Below are 23483 nucleotides of genomic sequence, written 5' to 3' on the forward strand. Positions count from 1 at the left end.
CTAATTGAAGTTTTAGGCACTGTATTTAGAAATTGTCATGTAATTAGGCATGTTCATCCATGTTTATGTGAACAAGTTTTCTTATTTCACTGCCTAGAATAATTCTACCTCAGAACAGAATTTTTTGGAGCTCGTCCCTTTACAAAATGTTACTACATTTTAACGTTTGTTTTCGTGATCGTTTTAAACCTTGTGATACATGGAGAGATTCACGTCTAATTATACACTGCCGGATCATGAGAAGATTAGCTAGAAGCTATGCCCTAGTAACGTGATTAATGTTCCAATGAGTAATTTGTATTGTTAAGGTGACGAATCATGCTCTCCGATAAAATCCTTCTTGTTTTTATAATAAAAGTAAAGTAAAATAAAGTGTTTGTTTATTATAGTGACCCCTACTGAAAGGGCAAGCAAAGTTGGCTTATGAGACACCTATACATACATTAAACAACATTACTTCCCGATTCCTATTTTTTAAATGCCAGGCACCAGGGAGGTAGGCAATCGGTAACCATTATTTAACTAGCTGGCAGCTTACCAACCGGTTCCTCTTCAGTAACAAGATCCGCCTCCGACAGGGCTCGAACCTTCGCCCTCCCGATTGCGGGCAGGTGCCTTATCTATTACGCCTCCGCAGCTCGGTTATATTTAGAATGTATAATATAAACCTATACATGCACGAAAATGAGTATTGAATCTGTATAACAAAACAGATTATAGTGTTATATGTCACCTTAAGGTAAACATTAATTGCATGTATATTAAACATTTTGTACCGTTGTTTCAGTCATATATCTTTTCAGCTAGCAAGGAAGCAACTGACACGTGCGGTGATACTCGAATTCAACCTTGTTACTGACGTTCTTCTATTCATAGCCAAAATATAATCTTCTGACCCAGTTCTAGACAGGCATTTTGATGAGTGAGCGAGTGATACCTTTAAAGTCGTGAATATAGGTTACATAATGTCATATCTCCCAAAAATAGAATACTGTTTTTGAAAGAAACCCACAGATACTACAATAGTGGTTAAAATAAGTACAGGTAATTATAACAATAAATTTTGACAGTCACTGCTGTTTTTTTTTCTCTTAAAATACCTTGTTACCTTTTTTACCTTATTTTAAGACACTTATCCTCACAAATAAAGCCTCTGCAGCCATTTCTAGAACTTACTACATGTATATGACTGAATGCAATGTATATGCAATTAATTCTATTTTTTTCTAATTTCCAGGTACCCTGAAGGTTTTTCATTCAAATGAATTCACTGCTCTAGAACACTCACTCTGTAAACCTGTCCAGTGTAAGTCACAGGAAAACCTGTCCAGTGTAAGTCACAGGAAAACCGGATAAAATAAAAATACAATTCAACTGAAACAGTAAGAATTTTATTAAGAAGCAATCCAAATTTATTCTGGAACGATTAACCCTTAGCATGCTGGACAAGATTGATTCTGCCTTCGCGACAAGTGTAGATCATGATCAGCCTGCACATCCGTGCAGTCTGACCAAGATTTGCACTGTTCACTATTTAGTCAGTATCTTTTTGGTAAGCACCCCTTTTTAACAGTTAATGGTACTGTCCAAATTGAAAGATGGACAAGTCCATTATAGAAATTTAGCAGGGTAAGGGTTAAACTATATACAGACCACTAATAATTCTAAAACAAAGCAACAAATAACATAATACTACACTGATGTATTTGTTAAAAAGTATAAAATCTAAATTGGCACTTTGTGAATTATATATTCTATTGCTCTACACAAAAAACAAAATAGAGCCTTATAATTATAACACTGTTAAAACAATGCACTATTTAAAACAACAATCCAATATTACAATTAATATAATGATGTCAAATTATAAATCATTACATGACTCCTTATATAAATGTCCAGTCCATAATTCTGTTACTGACCAGTCTATAGTTCCACACTAAATTTTGCTGGATTGAAGTCAAAACTTCAAGAAAAAAAACACAGGAGTCTATTCTTGATATTATGTAATGAAACATTTATTGAATTGCTTGCCAGTCAATAATCAGAACTACAGGCCCTCTGTCCTTTGGACATCAGGCAATAGTTTTGACTACTTTCTGGCAAGCTATTCAATAAGGGTATACTAATTACCAAATATTCAAAATAAAGTGTTCTAATGCTCTCTGAAATATCTTCTAGTTGCCCTGAGCATTAAAATATCTTGAACTGAATAATAGCACAGGTGAACACTCAAGTCACATCTACGTTAATTCACACAGAGACATATATACCACTGCATGACAACATAAGAAACAGGATATTTACACATTTAAATTAAGAATTAAATTAGTTTATGAAATATTATTTTAAAAAGCACTGGTCAAAATTATTAGAAGTTTCTACTTTTTTATGATTACCTTAGAATGGAAATAACACTTCCTGGAGAAATGTAATAAGACGTCTGAATTAATGAAAAATACTTACAAATTCTGACTATATCTGGAATACACTGACAAGGGCAAAATGTCTTAAATATATATTAAGAATGACAGATTTACTTCCCTTGGATATTGTTATAAATATTATGGAAATGAACACCGGGCTATGTCATGGCAAATTAGAACTTGGGAAGACATGTACACACTATTATAGCCTTTTGACACATAAATTTAACAAGTGATGGATGAATATCATTTAAAAAATACATAAACTAAAAATGAACTTGTGCTGTTTAGAATACTGCATGCATTGAAAATGATGTGTATAACAATGATAAATTCTTTAACTGTAAACAAGAGCTATCTAATGGAGCCAAAGATTTATGTAGACTTGGAAAACATTTGGTTTGGTAGTTTCTGAGAAACCTGCTTCCTTCTAAATTGCCTAACAAAAACACCTTAGAAATGCAACACAAATGGGATGACAACAATAGCTCTATTGTTTGACAAAATACAAATACTCAAAATGAAAAAATCTAATGAAGGCCAATGAAAGGAAATCTTTAACTAATAAATAAATATTACCCTAACTGAAATTTCAATGCCCATAGAATGAATATAATGATACTGGCAGTGGTTTGAGTGATTGTAGAAAAGTTGAAATGGGTGTTTTTACATTTCCGTGAAGAAAAACCTTCTACACAGTCTTACCCAGCTTCTGGAAATTGTTCCAAATAAATCTAAATGTTTTTCACCTAAGCTCTGCAAAAATTGTAATGTTCCGATTATGTTTACTAGACACTTAGAAATCCATTTACCCATATATCAATACAAGGATAACATTTTTACCTCCCTGATGTTAAAGATGGTCAATCACATTTTAGCAACATTTTCTGACATTTTTCAGTTTTCATATATCCTGTAAATATGTCCTGTTACAGATTTATTTAAGGAACAAAAAGGCCCAATACAAAGAGTTGGATCCATATTGGAAATGTATAATTTATTACTTTTTATGAAATTTTGTAGTTACCTCTCTTTAATACAAAAGTGTTTAAAAAGGGGACTATTTCTTTTGATTTCAATATAATTTCTAGTTTTACATTTGCATTTGATAAATATTGGGATATTTCAACTACCTGAAGTGAAAGGTAAGTTTTAAAACAGTGTGTACCTTTGGAATTAATTCATTTTCAATCTATTTAGGTTGTGCAACCGAGATAGACAAAGGGAGGTAATAATTCTATAAACTTGCATTTCTAATGAATTTTGGCAAAATATGTACTTATCAATGCAAATCTTTGACAACTTTAATACAGTAGTGCTTACATTCATAAAATTTCTTAGGAAAATATGTTTATTAAATTTATACTTATGCTAAAATAATGCTACCTTGGTTGGGCAACCTGGACAGGAAAACCAAAGTTTAAAAAACCTCTCAGTGAAAATCTGTCAAGTATTCAGAACTTGGTGAACACAAATTAGTGTAAATGACTAATTGGTTAAGTTTGGAACAAATCTATTAGTTGGCCAAAACCTGATTAACCACCTTTAAAATGCATATACCGTTTCTTGACATCTTGTTCAGTGTGATTGTTTCAGAACAGCTAAAAAAAGACATTCAGCATTCCTTTTTTGTACTGATAAGTATCTAGAAACTGTCCGAATGTTTAGCTTTATATTCATGGGCAAATCCAGAGGGGGGTCAGGACCCCCCTCCCAAAAATTTTCAAACTGAATGGTGAAAACTTTTAAAGCTGCACTCGCACAATTGAACAAACAGTACAAAACTCATATTATAACGTGCTGCGGCACCGAGAATCCAAACATAACTTGCTGTGTATCGTAAAATTAAATTCAATAAATAAATAGATAAATGAACTCGTCTAGAACAGTACACACCTATATTTAACGGTGATCTAAAATGGTATATTCGATACTGGAGTGGTATTTACTATATACTTTGTTTTACATGACGTAACAGTCTGTGTATGTGTCTTGCACCGGTTACACTGTGCGAAGATATTATTTCATTGAATAAGTTGCTTAAGTCGCTTTGAATTTCATTTTCTTGCACACTTGTAATTAGTGATGTGTGAGCTGGAAGAAATCGGTAAACTGCATACAGCTTTACAAAAAGCTGCATTGCATGGTTGGCAGTCTCTCCAATTCCAGGTTTCCTTTCGTTTAAACAGTTTAAAAAGTGATTTTACTGAATGTTCGAAATGATGATTACATTTTTGATGGGATTCCGATTCTTGTTTTTTGTACTCTAAAGTGCTTGAAATTCCCTCTCCGTTGACAACCGAGATATAAATATTTCCCCATAACTAACCCCAGCAGGAGGGGGACAGCCCCTCCCGCACCTACCCCATCTGGAACCCCCACCTGGAAAAAAATCCTGGATCCTCCCCTGATATTATAGTCTTTCTTGTAATGGTAACAAGCTTCAAGAATTCATGTAAATTTCTTTTTAAGCTGAGAAAGCATTTAAATATTATATTCTTTACAGAAACTGTAAATGCGGACTGGAAAATTTATTTCAGTAAGTTTAACCCTGCTCAATTAAAAAAGTCATTTGCTATGTGTATAGAAAACTCCTTTTATCATTTGTAGGAAAAAAGGGGGTTTATATAAAGTAAAAAAACGTTTAGCCTTTTTCTCCAGCTAGAAACATATATCAACTTCTGATATATTAAATTTTTTTTTCTAATAGTTTAATTTGTAGAAGATTAAGTTTTGAAAACATTGATGCTTTGACCAAAGATATAATAATATACAGAATAACAACTGGCTGTTGTTTTTTTTTTTATATGAAATCAAATATTACCCTGATCATTCATCACCTGTGTGCTTGTTAAGTGCCAAACAAAGAAAATTAGCAAGATTTCCTTCTTAAATTTCATGTGAGAATTTAAGATCCATTATAGATTTTAGTTTCTAAGTGATGCAGACTGGCTTCGCAGATTAATTTCATTATAGTTGGCAGTACTATTTCTGTTCCCTGCCATCCCTAATGTTTTTATTTTTTGTATCCAGTGGAGCATTACTCAGAGCTTTTCTTTGGTGGATGGCTGTAGATCTTCAACTGATGTTATAATAGCTTTACAAAAGAAGCACTCTTTCTTGATCAACATCTGGTGGTTTATACATGACCTGTAAAGAAAAAAGAACAGTGTGACATGCTGTAGATGGATGAATTTCTGTATGACCATAATTTAGTGAATTGATTAGTTAGAGCTTTTTTGCTTTTTCAAGAATCTGAAACTTCACGCTTATGATTATTGTAGTAAATGTAGTGAAAACTTTATGTATACAAACAATTTCAATTTGGGAACAAATGTGGTCAGAAACATAAGTAAATAGTAAACTCTTGCAAATATTTCCCAATTAACAACTGTGCTGAGAATTAACCAGTATTCCCAATTAACAACTGCCCTGAGAATTAACCAGTATTCCCAATTAACAACTGCCCTGAGAAATAACCAGTATTCCCAATTAACAACTGTGCTGAGAATTAACCAGTATTCCCAATTAACAACTGCCCTGAGAATTAACCAGTACTCCCAATTAACAACTGCCCTGAGAATTAACCAGTATTCCCAATTAACAACTGCCCTGAGAATTAACCAGTATTCCCAAAATATGAAAACCTTAGAGGCACAAATTATTAGAAACACAAATAACGGTCTGTTATACACCAAAACAAAAAAGTAATAGAGGTGTGAAAAAAACCAGATATATAGGATATATTTTTATGTGCCTACACATTGTCCAACTATGCATCAAGGGTCTTGAGTTCAAGTCCGCACCCAACTAAAATTACAAGCATTGCTATAAGAAACCAGTGTACAGGTGCTTTACACCTGGCAACTTCTAGAATATATATCCTCTCCTCCCAACTAACATTACTAACAGTCTTCTGGATGAGTCACCCATACATGTTTCTGGTGGTGACTTTAAGTAAGCATACAAACAAACAAACTTGCTCACACAGTTTTGTCAGTTTTCAACAATACAGACATGAAGTGAAGTCTATTCCCTTGAATACATATTATACCAACAAGTTATTACATTCTCTTAAAACTCAGCACTTGCATTTATTTTACTTACCATATACTAGTACGCTTTTAAAAGGCACCATATTTCAATAACTTAGCAACCTACAAAATGATAAAATAAGAATTACCAGGTATGCATATTTCAAAAATTGATGCTAGGGTATTTACCTGCAAGACTGGTGTCCACAGGGCTTAAAGACTGTAGTCTGTTGTCGAGCGTAACAAATTTGGCACAATTCCTCTTCTTTGATTTCATTATCATGTCGTACAAAGGTTGTCTGTTTGTTACGCAGGTGAGAAATCAATGTTTCAACACTAGCTATCTCCTCTTTATTCACTTCCTCATCTGGAAAATAGATAAATGGATGTAATTTAAAGAGCTACAAGGCTTATAATTATAATTTTCAAAACATAAATACTCATACAATAATTTTTTCCCTTTTAAAATGCAAGGAAAGTTGTGTTATTTATTTCTCTTGACAAACGGGAAAGAAGAATTTTATCTCCTTTCTCCCGTCAAACAGAAATCAATGCATATACATGTTACATACAGCCCGTCCATCTAGATTAGCAGATAAAGCCAAATACTATAAATCTAAGACTGCAAGTTCCGCTCCTGTAATGTATTATGTGACAATTTCGCAAATTCTTAAAATCAGTCATCCGTGACCTCCTGATGCCTGGTTGGAAGTTGCCACTTACCTATGGAGAACACGTCAATGTTAGTACAGTATGTGCAAGCACTTGTTTGTGTTTACAGCCCATCATTTCATAACTGAACTACTGTTGGAAAACAGGATAAAATCCACATCAAACTAAACATGAAGGGTAATATACATTATTTCCCCGATGTACTGTCTGAAAATGCAACAGTATCATACACATATGTACAGTGAAACTCTGCCTTATGTGCACTCGACAACAAAGGACACTCCACCATTTAAAAATACTCCACTACTAAGGACACCCCACAGCTAATGACTATCTTTAAAAGAACAGGCATTTTTGCCAGTATATTTCCATATAGAAATGTTTGATTACTCTAAGCATCGTTATATTCTATAACCACTGTTTGAAGAACAAAATGGTAATTAACCGTTATAAGTAGCTCTGTTGCTCAACTTAATGCTAACTTTGTCACATGTTATTTTACAACATATTCTTTCAGGCTACTTTGTAGCATCAAAGCATTTTATACATTTAGAGTTCTAGTGTTAAACAGTACTAAGACTAACATTGTCTTACAAGTCTTGAAATTTCCTTACAATTTTTTTTCATGTTGCTACAAACTAATAGCTGATTTTTTTTAAGACAGTATGAAGATAGATGACTCACAATTTCTAAAATCAAACTGCTTTTCTTTCATAGGTTTCAGGCCTCCAGTTGCACCAGTTTCTTTCTTGTCATGGTTACCAAGCATAAATTCAAGGGCAGTAATCTGGAAGCCATGGTCTGACAGTAATACATCGGTAACCTTCTCCTGGCTGGAAAATTAAGAATACTCAATGGTCAATATATTGAAAGTATGTGGAATCAATAAAATTTGTTATTTGTTGTAATATGAGTAGCTTAAATTTGCCTTAAAATATGAATGCTTTCAAAACAAGATGGTCATGATGGCCCTAGGTTGCTCTCCTGACTTTCAAAGCTTGCTTGAACAATTTAAGTAGATAGTCACACATTGAAAATATCTGTGAAATTATTCTGAAATAGTCTGATGTGGGTGGTAGAGACAGGGGGGATGATGTGATACTAATAGACAATATCAAGAAAAACTACAGCTGCTTTTGAGAAAAGCACATGTCTCCCTCAACTACCTAATAATCTAGATTGGCATTTCTTCTCCATTATGTATCTGAGTCAACCATGCACCAAGACCTGTGTCACTGGCATCAGTATTTTCAGTAATTCAAGGGCTATAATTCTAAAGTGCCTGGGCTGATTTGGTTAGTTAATCGAACTTGGCTGAGGACTTATTGGCAAACACATTTTGTTCAAGTTTGGTGAAGATCGGATGAGAAATGTTCGACTTAAGAGTGCAGACAAGATTTGTGACAGACAGACACACGGACACACTGACAGGAGTAAATCAATATGTCTCCCAACACAGTGGTGCTGGAGACATAACAAGAAATTTAAAGTAAACTAGACATGTGTCCATAGGACACAGATGTCCCCACTTTCTGTCACTGTACATGATTTCATGACTCTAGGTGTATATTGTTAAGATATCTGCAACAATAACGTTTTAGAACTTTGTGTATTTTTCACAAAATCAAGGTTCAAAACTCTGTTCTAGCAGAGTGAAATCCAAACCAGAACACCAGGTGAAGATCTTCAAATGCTATATAACAATCCTCTTATGTTTTATGACTCAAAACCTTAGATGCACAACTTTACATAATGAATAATATTCCTATTATGTTTCATGACACTAGGTCAAACATGTTTTAACATACATGCAACACAAATTTTTATGTTTTTTCATGCATATTCTTACTAAGTCAAGGGCCATAATACTGGTCTAGCTGAATGAAATCTCTTAACAAAATCCCAAGTGCACAATGTCACATTCTATATAATATTCTTGTAAAATTTAATAATCCTAGGTAAAATACTTTTTGAGATAAATGTGACACAAACTTTTAGGTCTTTTTTATGAATGTTTTTGACAAAGTTAAAGGCCATATTTCTGGTCTGGCTGTGTGAGATCCCAATTTAAACACCAGGTGTACAACTTTACATGCTGAATGACACTCCTGTGAGGTTTGATGGGTCAAATACTTTTTTAAATATGCACATAAAATTCAGATAAATGGATGCCCATATTTTAGACTACATAAGGAGCTATAACTCTGGTCTGGCTGGGTGAAACCCCAATTAAAATATCAGGTGAACAATTTCACATGCTGAATGAAAACCCTTTGAGTTTTGACAAATCTAGGTATAACACCTTTTGAGATATGCACAACACAAAATCATACAAATGCCCCCATTGAAACAAACTTGAGAAGATGCTTCATACTGAGTTTAGTGTAATTCTAACAAGTAGTTTCAGAGAAGATGTTTAATTAAATTGCTGACAACGAACATAGGACAACGGACCATCTGCCATACATGTAGCTCACCTTGAACCAAGAAAGACGCATTCAATTGTTATAAGAGAACATGAGATTTCATACATGTATACATACTAGTAAGATTTAAATATTTCAGTAAACACATGGAGTCAAAATTCAAAACTGCACTTTCAACCAAATTACGATTTTTGGAAAAATTATTAATGCTTAAATACAATTTAAAAATCCTAAACTTTTCGGTGAAATTAAAACACTATTATGTACAGCTAGTCACTCCATTTTTTTGTCAGACATTTATCACCATGTACAGGAATTTAATACACAAATGCACAATTTTAAGGAAATGAACAGACTTTGAGACTCTTATATTTTTGAGAAACAAAATGCTTACCATTCCTGGTCAGCATTGACTATGAGCATAGTTAGAATGCCAGCAATCACAGATAGCATAGGATAGTGTGTAACACTCTCCAAACCTGAAATCAACATTTCACATGTATAAATACATATTCAACTAAAATGTTGACATAAAATACAATAGGGTTATCAAAATAGTAGCTTGATCTGGGATGCTGTTTCTGGCTCGCATGGATTTTTCAGATCAGATCTGACGAGGCATGCTGGCGCCGAGAGTGATCTGACCTTGCAAACTCCATAATGACCATTTTATTATAATTATGCATTTGTTTGTTGTTTTGTTACTGAACGAAATCTTCAATGTTTTTCAATGTTCAAACAGAACTAATTAAAGTTTTTATGCGCACTATTTATAGAACTGTGTTTGTTCATGCATATTAAATGAAAGTAGTCTGGCAACATAAAATACAAAAGGTACAATACAGATTTTTTTTCTGCCTATTAACTTGTGAAATACATGCCATACTTTGACAGAATTTATATAGGTATATAATAAAATGCCTTATGCTTTATACAAAGGTTGTAGGAATTCAGATTTTTTCTGACATTCCTGTTAGCAATATAAGAATGAGCTATTTGTTGCAACTTAGTTTCGAAATGCTAATATTGTTAAAAGAGAGAAAGTAGATCTAGTGATATATAGACAGGGTATTTGGCTCTTGACCCATAGGTCATAGTGGTGTATTGATTTTCTCAAAGTCACCTATTTGCCACAAGCAATCATTTTATAAAGTTTTTAACAGCCATATACCCAAGCATTCTTCAGTTATAAATCAGAAATCATGTCAACTGTTAACATGACCTTTGACCTACTCTGACAATGGCAATTATCCTGTAAGCTGAATGCCTTCTCCACTTATTGATCTGAATTCAGTTTTAAGTTTAATGGTCTCCATGACCTTTGAACTACTGAACCCTAAAATTAATAGGGGTCACCAACCTACCACAGACAATGATCTTAAGATCTTATGAAATTTGATGGCCTATGCCTTCTCCAGCTAATGATAAGACATCTGTTTTTCAATCTCGAGGCTGCTGCAGACTTTTGACTTGCTAGCCTCAAAATCATAAGGGGTCCTCTGCATAACACAGACACTCAACAAATAACCTTTAATGGCAATTGACCCAAGTCTTCTCAAGTTATTTATTAGAAAGACTTTTTAGTCAAAACTTTACAGGGATCAATACCATTGCCCTACTGACCATGAAAACAATCTAACTTACCTACTGATGACAGGCAATCTCAGTAAGAAGTTCAATGTCTTCATGCCTAAGCATTCTCAAGCTACAGACTGGAAATGATTTTCAGTCTCAAGACAATTGTGACCTTGACCTTTGACCTAATAACAACCAAAAACAAGGAGCTGCGTTCAATAAACGCTTGATGCCCCGGTGGCATCCTTGTCGATACAAAGCAACCTAAGTCCAAAACGAGGTCAAGGTCAAACTGAGGTCAGGTGATGTTTGAAGATGAGGAATGGTCACAGGTTACATCTGTATTAGTATCATTTCATTCTTGTAAGGGGTATTGATGCTAGACGAAACGGTCCCATTTGGTTAACCAAGAGATGGCCCATATAAAGCAACCTAAGTCCAAAATGAGGTCAATGTCAAACTGAGGTCAGGTAACGTCTGAAGATGAGGAATGGTCACAGGTTACATCTGCGTTAGTATCAAGTCATTCTAGTAAGGGGTATTGATGCTAGACGAAACGGTCCCATTTGATTAACCAAGAGATGGCCCATATAAAGCAACCTAAGTCCAAAATGAGATCAAGGTCAAACTCAGAGGTCAGGTGATGTCTGAAGATGAGGAATGGTCACAGGTTACATCTGCATTAGTATCAAGTGATGCTAGACGAAATGGTCCCATTTGGTTAACATCGTACGGACGGATGAACGAACGGACGGACAGGACAATCACTATATGCCTCCCGCATCAGTAGATGCCGGGGGCATAAAAAATAGGGCCATCTACTGAAAATGACAATTAATTTGATCACTAGGTCCAAGTTCTTGTCAGTCATTGACTGGAAACCTAACTGTCACTGACTGGCAGATGAATAACAGACAGACAAGACTAAACCAATATACACTCTCTTCTTGCATGGGGGGCATAAAACACTATACTAAACTTTACAAAGTATTTGACTTTCTAAACCGACAACAGAAATACAAAATGCATTTGAATGTACAGTTACCTGTTATATACAAGGACACTACACTGTCAAACATTCCATTCTTCTGTGTTATTCTGTTCAACACTAGGCAAACAAGCTGCAGAGAAGAAGTCAGAAGTTGGCTTAAACTGAATAAATCTTCAATTCCCATCTCCCCTACCCCACTCCTCCCCCAAAATCTTTCAAGGCTAAACATAAGCTAATCTATCTGAAAAGGGTTTACAACTCGCAGTCCTTTCTTAACATAGGATGTAATTATATAAAAAATCTTGATTAAATCAAATTGGCCTATACTGTGGTAATAACAATGTTTAATTGCGAATTTGCAAAATTAAGAATGAAGTTGAATAGCAAGCTTACAGAAGGCATACAATCCATTGCTTTGTGTTTATCACATACTATACTCTTTTATTACATAAAATCATACAGGAAATATTTAAACTGACAAGTCAAATGATGAAGTGGCAATAACAAAAAATCAAAATAAGGCATTTATTATATATATAAGTGTTATGTACCTATTCGACTTTTCTCTACATTTCAGGTCACAACCAGGGTATAAACATTGGCAAGGGAAAGCAGAGGCAATCCAGACCACACCAATTTCCAGCATAGGGTAACTTTCCAGCTTTAAATGTTGGAGGTAGATCCCAGGTACCCTTCAAGGCATTATCTCAGGAACAAGTGCACTTGGGTAGAACCAAGGACTTTCTGTAAAGCAGCTGGTAGCTTCCACACAGGACAGAATTCTACATTAAAGTTGAGGTTTCTCACCCACAGCAGTGAAGGGCAAGTGATTCAAAGTCAGAGACCTGAATCGGCTGTGGTGGAAATACCAAAACAAGTCTGCCCACGGGCAGAATGTCTAGCCTGCCAGCTGTCAAGTGTGACCTTGACCTTAGACCTAGGGACCTGGTTCTTGCACCTGACACTCCGTCTCATAATGGTGAACATTCATGCCAAGTTATATAAAAATTCCACCATGCATGAAGAAGAAATGCTCCGGACAAACTTCTATGACCTTTGACCTCCCACTGTGACCTTGACCTTTGAGATAGGAACATCGAGTTTGCGCACGACACTCCTTCTCATTGTGGTAAACATTCATGCCAAATATAAACAAGATTGGTCCATGCATGTCAAAGTTATGGTCTGGACCACATCGGACGGATGCACATACACCGACCCGCCAAAAGTGATGACTAAGTCGAGCTCACCGCAAGCGGGCTCGGCAATAAATCTTCTTCATTGTACAACACAAATACCATTTTTAACTTCCTTTTACAAACCTGAATCAACCTGTGCATTAACAATTCAGCAGATGGTTTCTTCCAATCAGTGAAGAGACTGGGCGCTATGGCAACCACCATCTCCACGACCCTGAACAGACAGACGGAAATCTCAAAACATGTTCCGCAGATCTTAAGCTGTCGACTCTCAATAAAAATCCTCCTTTCTGTTCGTGATATGACTGTCTGTATCTAAAAATAGATTCGCCTTAATACACATGGGGAATACTTTTGTGTCGCTGTGCCATTGAATTTTATCCATTGGAGAAACCTACAGCCTATCAAACATCATCTGTTATGGTGGCATACTAGTTTCTCTAGTGATCTGAGAAAATGAAACTTCAATCAAATGAAATTTATTACTCTTCTCTTTTGTAAAATAAGTAAGTCTATCCAAGTCTTTTAGTATACAGCAAACCTTAGACTTTTTTCCACTTTGGCTTATCACAGTCATACACTTCGTGCAAGCGTTATATGGTAAACACCAAACAGTTGACCTGAAGCAGGTTTGTTACACAAACTCTCTATTGTCTTTCTTTTGCCTTCTGAAGCAGACAAACGGCTTCATTTACTGATAATTGGTCTATGCCCCAAGGGAATTTCCTTTCTAACCAGAGTTCATAGAACACGAAATGCCCCCCCTTGATGCATTCACTAATTGCACAAGGAACAGAAATTATTTGGTCACTGTGTACTGGAAGTTTGACATACTGACCAATAATACGGGTCATTTACCAGTTATAAGTGACCTTCGTACCAAATGTGATCTTAGACCAAAGCATTCTCTAGTTATTTGGCAAAAAAAATCTACTGTTCTGGGTCAATGTGACCTTGACCTGTGATCTCAAAATCGATAGTGGTCATCTGCTGGTCATGACCAACATCCCTATCAACTTTCATGATCCTAGGCCTAAGCCTTCTTGAGTCATCATCCAGAAACAGTTGTAATGTTCCGCGTCACTGTGACCTTGACCTTTGACCTACTGACCTCAAAATCAGTAGGGGTCATCTGCTGGTCAAGATCAACATCCGTATTAAGTTTGTTGATCCTAGGCCAAAGCGTTCTCAAGTTTATAGTCAGGAAACTGTTTAATTGTTCCGAGTCACTGTGACCTTGACCTTTGACCTCAAAATATATAGGGGTCATCTGCTGGTCATGTTCAACCTCCCTGTCAACTTTCATGATCCTAGGCCCAAGCGTTCTTGAGTTATCATCCAGAAACCAATTGGTCTACGGACTGACCGACCGACATCTGCAAAACAATATACCCCACCTTCTTCGAAAGGGGGCATAAAAAGCACACTAAACCATTTTATTTTCTATCTGTGTGATGGCGCTAAAGAGAGAGGACATTAATAAGAAAATTCATGGTACTTTCTTTTCAGGGGCATCGTCAACAGAGATTATACTGAACACAGTAAATGGAAAAATAAGTTTACAAGAATTTGTTTTCATATTTCTAATATCACTGAGTAATCAAATATAAAACTTCATGAAAATAACCAACCTCTTGCATCATACCAATGAACTCTGAGAATGACCAGTTTAATTGGTTGAGAAGAGTATCGAGAAATCTTGTTGCCACTTCTGCCTCTGATGTTAATATATCTGCTAGCATACTCTGGAACTTAGGTGAAGGACATGGCTCTGAAAATAGTAATGTCAGAACAACCTACCTATCAATTTCCTGTTAAAAACTAGACTGTCTTTAAGCAAAAACATAAGAAATGAAACAGATATGAAAAGTTATACGTATAATTTTAGTTCTAAAAGAAAATGTTTGGGGCATGCTGCCAACACACCTCAGCTTTAACCCTGCACCCCAACTTGCTAAGCATGCACTATGTAAACTTCTCAGAACCACTTAAGTGCATTCTATCCCCTTATCAGCATGATAGCTTGAGCATCTGCCCCAATTTCACGGAACAACTTAAGTAATTACTTAGTTACGTCTGTTATCTTAAAATCATCCTACAGCTTCAATTATAGTTATTTAACATTGATTTTTGCTACAACAATGTTTTAATGCTACACTAAACTGGTTAGTAGTATTTGTCTGCAGTACTTATTTCAGTCATGCAAATATGATATTTGTATTTAAGCACAATATAACAAACTTAAGTATTTGATTAAGTATATATTTTATTTCTATTCTTCGATTTCTGTAAAATTCAGAATTGTTGTGTTTAGATCTATGAAATATTCATATACAGTTCTGATATAGATGAAAAAGTCAATATTAAATACGCATTATGGGCAAAAACAAATATTTGAAATAACAGACTTAGCTTAGCAATTACTTGGGGCCAGACAGACATAAGTAGTTTGTGTAGTCCCCACCATTTTCCTTACATTTTCTACATTTGGATCACTCAAAACTAAGGATAACTTGAGCACTTTGTTTATCATAATTATAGTGACCTTGACCAATCAAAGTACCTAGAAAAATACTTACTTTGTAAACTTGCAGAACCAAACTCTGTGAGCTGTACTTTTGAAGGGACTAGATGTGGAAGGTGAGTATATCGAAAACCAAACCCACAACCCTGTCAATATATTCATGGAATAAATAATTCTTACAACAGCACACATAGAAACAAAATGAAATTGCTTATGACTAGCAAAAAGAGGCAAAAATAAAATACACATTTACTTACTCAGATCACTGTTAAAAGTGACAACAAGGCTAAGGATGTTGTTCAGTCTAGTTCTTGACATTTTGGTTATTCATTATGAGCATTCCTTGTGCCCGTTTAATTGACTGGTAATATCATGACGGGATGTAACTCAAGAAAGGCAGTAATTTTTTATTTCCTGTTTTCAGTGGTCAATTGAAGAAGAACAGCAGATGGTATGGGCAGGCACCTGGACAGAACCATTAATCTTCCTAGTCCCAATAAGTGACATGAATTACTGTAGTCCTATATAGGCCCTGTCCCTGTACAGGTTACAAGTCTGTTATCAATCATAACAAATCTTACACAAGCCAGCTCAATGGCCTCCTCACATGATGACCCAAGTGGGGCTGGAATTCTTAGAAAGTCATATAAAGTTTATATGAAATATTAAAGATTTGCTAAGTCATCTACCTTCCATATTCTGACTAGGATCCAGTTGGTTTGAGCCCAGGATCTGTTCTCATAGGGAGCTATAAGGGCTTTTAGCTTCATCTTGCACCTGTAAATACAAAATTCAATAACCATTCAAATACCAAGTTAAAACAAGAGGACCATGATGGTCCTGAATCGCTCACCTCTTCCCACATGACCCAGTTTTGAGTATGACGTCGTTTTTTCTATTATTTGACATAGTGACCTAGTTTTGAACATGACCTAGGTATTATCAAGATAAAAATTCTGACCAATTTTCATGAAGATCCATTGAAAAATATGGTCTCTAGAGAGGTCACACGGTTTTTCTATTATTTGACCTAATGACCTAGTTTTCGAAGGTACGTGACCCTGTTTTGAACTTTACCTAGATATCATCAAGGTGAACATTCTCACTAATTTTCATGAAGATCTCATGAAAAATATGGCCTCTAGAGAGGTCACAAGGTTTTTCTATTTTTATACCTACTGGCCTAGTTTTTGACCGCACGTGACCCAGTTTCGAAACTGACCTAGATATCATCAAGGTGAACATTCAGATCAATTTTCATGAAGATCCATTGAAAAATATGGCCTCTAGAGAAGTCAAAAGATTTTAATAATTTTAGACCTACTGACCTAGTTTTTGATCGCAGTTGACCCAGTTTCAAACCTGACCTAGATATCATCAAGATGAACATTCAGACCAACTTTCATACAGATCCCATGAAAAGTATGGCCTCTAGAGAGGTCACAAGGTTTTTTTATTATTTGACCTACTGACCTAGTTTTTTAAGGCACGTGACCCAGTTTCAAAAATGACCTAGATATCAAGGTGAACATTCTGACCAATTTTCATGAAGATCCATTCACAAGTATGGCCTCTAGAGAGGTCACAAGGTTTTTCTATTTTTAGACCTACTGACCTAGTTTTTGATCGCAGTTGACCCAGTTTCGAACTTGACCTAGATATCATCAAGATGAACATTCAGACCAATTTTCATACAGATCCCATGAAAAATATGGCCTTTAGAGAGGTCACAAGGTTTTTCTATTATTTGACCTACTGACCTAGTTTTTGAAGGTACGTGACCCACTTTCGAACTCGACCTAGATATCATCAAGATAAACATTCAGACTAACTTTCATACAGATCCCATGAAAAATATGGCCTCTAGAGAGGTCACAAGGTTTTTCTATTATTTGACCTACTGACCTAGTTTTTGACGGCACGTGACCCACTTTTGAACTTGACCTAGATATCATCAAGATGAACATTCTGACCAATTTTCATGAAGATCTCATGAAATATATGGCCTCTAGAGAGGTCACAAGGTTTTTCTATTTTTAGACCTACTGACCTAGTTTTTGACCGCACGTGACCCACTTTCGAACCTGATCTAGATATCATCAAGATGAACACTCAGACCAACTTTCATACAGATCCCATGAAAAATATGGCCTTTAGAGAGGTCACAAGGTTTTTCTATTATTTGACCTACTGACCTAGTTTTTGAAGGCACGTGACCCAGTTTCGAACTTGACCTAGATATCATCAAGGTGAACGTTCTGATCAATTTTCATGAAGATCTTGTGAAATATATGGCCTCTAGAGAGGTCACAAGGTTTTTCTATTTTTAGACCTACTGACCTAGTTTTTGAAGGCACGTGACCCAGTTTCGAACTTTACCTAGATATCATCAAGATAAACATTCTGACCAATTTTCATGAAGATCTTGTGAAATATATGGCCTCTAGAGAGGTCACAAGGTTTTTCTATTTTTAGACCTACTGACCTAGTTTTTGACAGCATGTGACCCAGTTTGGAACTTGACCTAGATATCATCAAGATGAACAATCTGACCAACTTTCATAAAGATCCCATGAAAAATGTGACCTCTAGAGTGGTCACAAGCAAAAGTTTACGGACGCACGGACGCACGTACGCACGGACGGACGACGGACACCGCGCGATCACAAAAGCTCACCTTGTCACTTTGTGACAGGTGAGCTAAAAATAATTCTTATTGAGAATAATGAGTAATATCCCTTTCTGAAGTCATGTATACGGTCCAGAGAGTTGCATTTTCTTTGATCATGTTTCTTTTCATGACTGTAATCCTGCCATAAAAGCTGGCAAATATGTTTATTTTTGAAAAAATTATAATCTTATGATTTATTGTCTTTTGAGTTAATTCTTTCTTTTTTCATGCTTATTTTTCAGAAATAAAATTATAATCCAAAACAGCAACTTACTGCCCTTTTGGTAAAATAATAGACTTACATTTTAGTAAAATTACAAAAGTAAATATGAATGGCTTACTTTTCAACTGGAAGGCTTTCAAGCACTTTAAGTGACTTCTCATAGCATGTGAAACATGCTAGAGCCTGTATAATGTTATCCCTTGTATCTGTAATACAAAAAGTATTAGTTTCTTACACAAAATTTTTGCTTTGCTTTTAAGTCATCTTTTTTTTTGTAAAATTTACATCAAATCTGAACAGAAAAATGTGTATCAATAGTGAAGTTAATCAATTTTCTTGCACACTAGACTGTTTTTTTGGTATTTTTACCCATGCCAGAAAAAGCCATCTGGCACCCCCCATGCCAGATGACTCTAGTGCTGTTACTGATGACTAACACTTTGTGAAATGCAATAAAGATCAAATACTTATAGTAGCTCTCAGTTCCTTATGATATATTCCTCAATTCAAAATAAGTTACATTACACACAAAACAAAACGTTATGCAAAAAACAATAAAGCTAAACCAGAATTTTGATGCTGTGCGTCATTGAAGTGTCATGACATCACATCTGTTTATGGACATTCATTTCCTGCGCTACTTCTATAAGAAAGAGTGCTACAAAGAAAGCATTTTGCTTTGCTCTTATTGTTCTATAACTTGTAAAATACAGTATGTAAGAAAATTAATCTAATATTTTTCCTCGTATCTAGGCCACACATGAAATATTTTAAGGTCATATCATTCGATGAAAATAAAAACCATATTCATGATAAAACTTAAATTATCTCTATAACCTTCTGTATGATTTAATGAACAATAATTCCATACTGATGGATGGTTAGGGAATAGATCAGTACAAACCTGTTACAACAATCCTAGAGTCTGCAAAATGATTGACAAGGAATACAGCAAAACCTCTCATCAACTCATCATAATCTGAAATAATTATATACATCTGAAATGATTATAATGAAATAATTATATACATCTGAAATGATTATAATGAAATAATTATATACATCTGAAATGATTATAATGAAATAATTATATACATCTGAGATAATTTTACTGAAATAATTATATACATCTGAAATGATTATAATGAAATAATTATATACATCTGAGATAATTTTACTGAAATAATTATATACATCTGAAATGATTATAATGAAATAATTATATACATCTGAGATAATTTTACTGAAATAATTATATACATCTGAAATGATTATAATGAAATAATTATATACATCTGAGATAATTATAATGAAATAATTACATACACCAAAAATAATTACACTGAAATAATTATATACATCTGAAATTTACACTGAAGAAAAATAAATCTGAATTAATTATATACACTGGAAATAATCACACTGAAATAATTACATACACCAGAAATAATTTCATACAAATAATTTATACATATAATGGTGAACACTGACATACATGTACTTAGCAAGCTAAATTGATATGAACAATATTCAACCGAATATTAAGTCACTAAAACATGACAGTCAATGAATCACTGTATAAGTAGTACCGAATTTTTCTTAGATTGCTTTTATTTTATTCTATTTTATAATTTAACAGTTGACAGTTTAATTTGCGTTCTACTTTATTTCGACAAAAAAATGTGCGTCTTATTTTTGACTGTCTTTCTGCACATTATGCTAATTAAAGTTACCTTCCATGGAATTGCAAGCATCTACATCTTTTATTTAAGATTTCAGACTATGCAAAAAGCAATTTAATCTTATCTAAATTCCATCTTGGAGTACCAAAACTTATTTATAGATCGTGAAATTGAAGATACAGTATTTTTGTTGGTTTTCCCAGATGTCAAACAAGTCTACATATGTAAACAATCAACAAAGATGACCACAATAGTTCTGAGATTTCGGTAAGATAATGTGACCTTAACTTTTGTGTTGGTTTACAAAGTGTTAATTTTTTTTCCACATGATCGTTAATTGTTTCCCTCTCGGTTTCTTACTGCCTGACACTGACACAGTTAACATCCAGAAATAGATGTCTGTATATGTGCTGAGGTTAACGGTGCTATTTTTGTAACTGCTTAAGTATTGTGAACAACAGTTAGTGGTTTCAAAGTATTTCTCTTTTGAAATCTTTGAAAGTATGTTGATTTTTACATTATTCACAGCTTCAATATTGAAAACAAAATTATTTGACCATAATTATACAAGTAGAACAATTTTTTTCTGTAACAAAATTTAATGGTTCTGTAGAAAGCAACTTTAACATTCACATCTGTTTTAAATTTGCCAGGTGCACTATTCCTTCTAAGTAAAAACAGAACAGGTACAAATAAAACTAAATCTACAGTATCAGAGCAGTTGTATATAAATATTATCTTTTAAGATATACACAAATGTATGTGGGGGCAAAAAGTCTGCCATAGTGGAGTAGGTCTGAACACCCTCTATAGCAGAATTTGACTGTTATCTATTACCAACATACCAGAACTTATCAGAAGTCAAGGAACAACTCTTTCTTCATACTTTTATAGAGATTGGAAAAATTCACTTTTTTTCGTTCAAGGTAAGACCTTTGGCAACGGCAATTCAAAGAGCAAACACACCTCTTCAATGGCAGGTAGTTTACTTTCTTTCTCACTTCACTTTTTTTTTGGTTTGGTTTAACATCACACTGACACAATTATATGTCAAATGGCGACTTTCCAACTTTTGATGGTGAAAGAAGACCCTAGAGGCCCCTCCGGGCATTATTTCATCACAACTGGGTACTTGTGTGGAACCATCAACCTTCTTTATGCCAGCTGGATGGCTTCCTCACATAAAAAATTCTACGCCACAAGTGAGGTCAAACCTACATCAATGAGGAGCCCCTTCCATTATATAAAATTCTTAGTAAATTACCCCATTGAAAGCAACAACCATTGTACAGAAACTATAAAAGACAGGGAGTCGCTTAATTCAGACTATTTTTATAGTAAATTGCATCTGGAGCATAAAATTGGGTCGTATATGACAGGGAGTCACTTAATTCAGGGGGTTGTTAAGGCAGTCTCAACTGTATCTATCCTTCCAGCAGTGTTCATTCCTGCCAGGTGATACTGTAGTAGCATACTTTACCTGGAACACTCCTGAAGTTCATTTGAAGGGATACAAAAAGCAAAAGTAAAACAAAAAACTAATTTACCTGGCAAAGATTCAAACAACATGTATGGATGGAAGTAGTTTTTCAAGGCATTGTGTGCATATATGACAATGTCTAGGTAGAACTCTGGCATGTACTGGAACAGCAACCTGTACTCTGATGCTTTACTCACTGTCTTCAATGCAGCTTTCAGTAACCAGGCAACATCAAGCTGTTTTTGCTGAAAAGGAATAATGGTTTTTATGTTATATAGCCACAACTTCACTTATTTAGAAGCAATGTATATCTTTCTGAATGAAATAGAAAAATTCAGAGAGATGTTTTGTTTGTTCATGTTTAAACTTGTGTAAACAAGAGCAGCCAAAAGCCTTTCTTCCTTCCTTAAGGGCGAGGGAAGGCCCTATCAGGTATATATTTCAGTTACCTAAATAATTTAAGTTTGCTTCACTCAGAAGTAGTCTAAGTCATATAGTGACTTCCCAGCAATAAGTATGTAGGAAGACCTGAGCATTGGGCACTGGCCAGCACCCGGGTAGATCTACTATCCTTTAGCAAGTCTGCTAGATTGCTTCCTGACATGATGTCTCACACAGGGCTTGAACTAATAGAGGTAAGAGCCAAGTGAAACTTACTCAAAATTCAAAACAACCTAGACATGGAGGTTCCATAATAAATGCTACTGGACAGAACAAGCCATACCCTACAAGTCAGCATAGCCCTCTTCTTAACAGTACACATAATAGGACTAGAGTTATTCATAGGACAGACAGCTCCACTATTCAGCCATTTCTAAGAACAAGGGCTGTAACTTTCATTTTAGTCAGTTTCAATCCAATGCAAGCAATGGTTCCTGAGAAAGGATAATAATAACAATCCTACGAGGTTTGATGACTCTAGGTCAAATCTTTTTTGAGATCGAACTGACAGCACCACCCCCACCACTAAATAATTTTGAGGAGCACAAAAAAGGATTCTGTCAGACTGACAAAATTCCACCAGAAATAATTTTCTCCAGTTCTTGGTCCATTGTTTCAAATGAGTAAGGACTATGAGAGATTGAAAGAACCACGTACCTTGGAATAGATGATGGCTCTAACCCAGCAGATCTGCCTAGCTTGCTCTGTAATCTTCTCCAGGAACACTGATCTGGCCCTTACCAACTCGTCTCTCACTTCTGTCATCTGTAACAAAGACTGATTTTATAGAAGAACATAACATGACATATCATGTTTATTTGTAATAATACACGGTAATGGAAAATGTTGCATTGACCTTGTAGTGACCAAGAAACAGCAATATGTTATTTTTATTTTATTTGTAAATAAGACATATTAGAATTGAAATAAAATATTAAATTCCAGAAATGTGTTTCAATTAATTTAAACACTCAAATCCATTATATGCAACATAGAATATGGCTAGTCCCTTAAGTTTTTTTGGGACATAATAACCTCTTCTTCATGTTGTAATTATCCTAAACTCCTTTTTGTAGCATAATATTTCTGAAATGAAAAACAAAACTTGATCCATTATCACCAAGTTTCTACAAGCAATC

At 34.8% G+C, this 23483-nt stretch overlaps 1 protein-coding gene across 1 annotated transcript in view; it reads right to left on the minus strand.

Moving 5' to 3' along the window:
* Positions 1-1375: 1375 nt before the first annotated feature.
* Positions 1376-23483, minus strand: part of LOC123529100 (E3 ubiquitin-protein ligase RNF123-like) — a 98342-nt gene continuing 76234 nt past the window's right edge. Inside the window, exons 24-36 of the mRNA XM_053522464.1 lie at positions 23002-23109; positions 21971-22148; positions 19646-19720; positions 18860-18947; positions 16537-16624; positions 15903-15993; positions 14955-15094; positions 13447-13638; positions 12179-12254; positions 9953-10037; positions 7817-7965; positions 6650-6827; positions 1376-5576 (exon numbers count right to left, since the gene is read on the minus strand). Of these exons, the coding sequence (XP_053378439.1) occupies positions 5471-5576; positions 6650-6827; positions 7817-7965; positions 9953-10037; positions 12179-12254; positions 13447-13638; positions 14955-15094; positions 15903-15993; positions 16537-16624; positions 18860-18947; positions 19646-19720; positions 21971-22148; positions 23002-23109 (1554 nt within the window). The 3' untranslated portion in view covers positions 1376-5470. The remainder of the gene's footprint in view (positions 5577-6649; positions 6828-7816; positions 7966-9952; positions 10038-12178; positions 12255-13446; positions 13639-14954; positions 15095-15902; positions 15994-16536; positions 16625-18859; positions 18948-19645; positions 19721-21970; positions 22149-23001; positions 23110-23483) is intronic.

This window comes from Mercenaria mercenaria, chromosome 13 (genome assembly GCF_021730395.1).
Source record: "Mercenaria mercenaria strain notata chromosome 13, MADL_Memer_1, whole genome shotgun sequence".
NCBI lineage: Eukaryota > Metazoa > Mollusca > Bivalvia > Venerida > Veneridae > Mercenaria > Mercenaria mercenaria.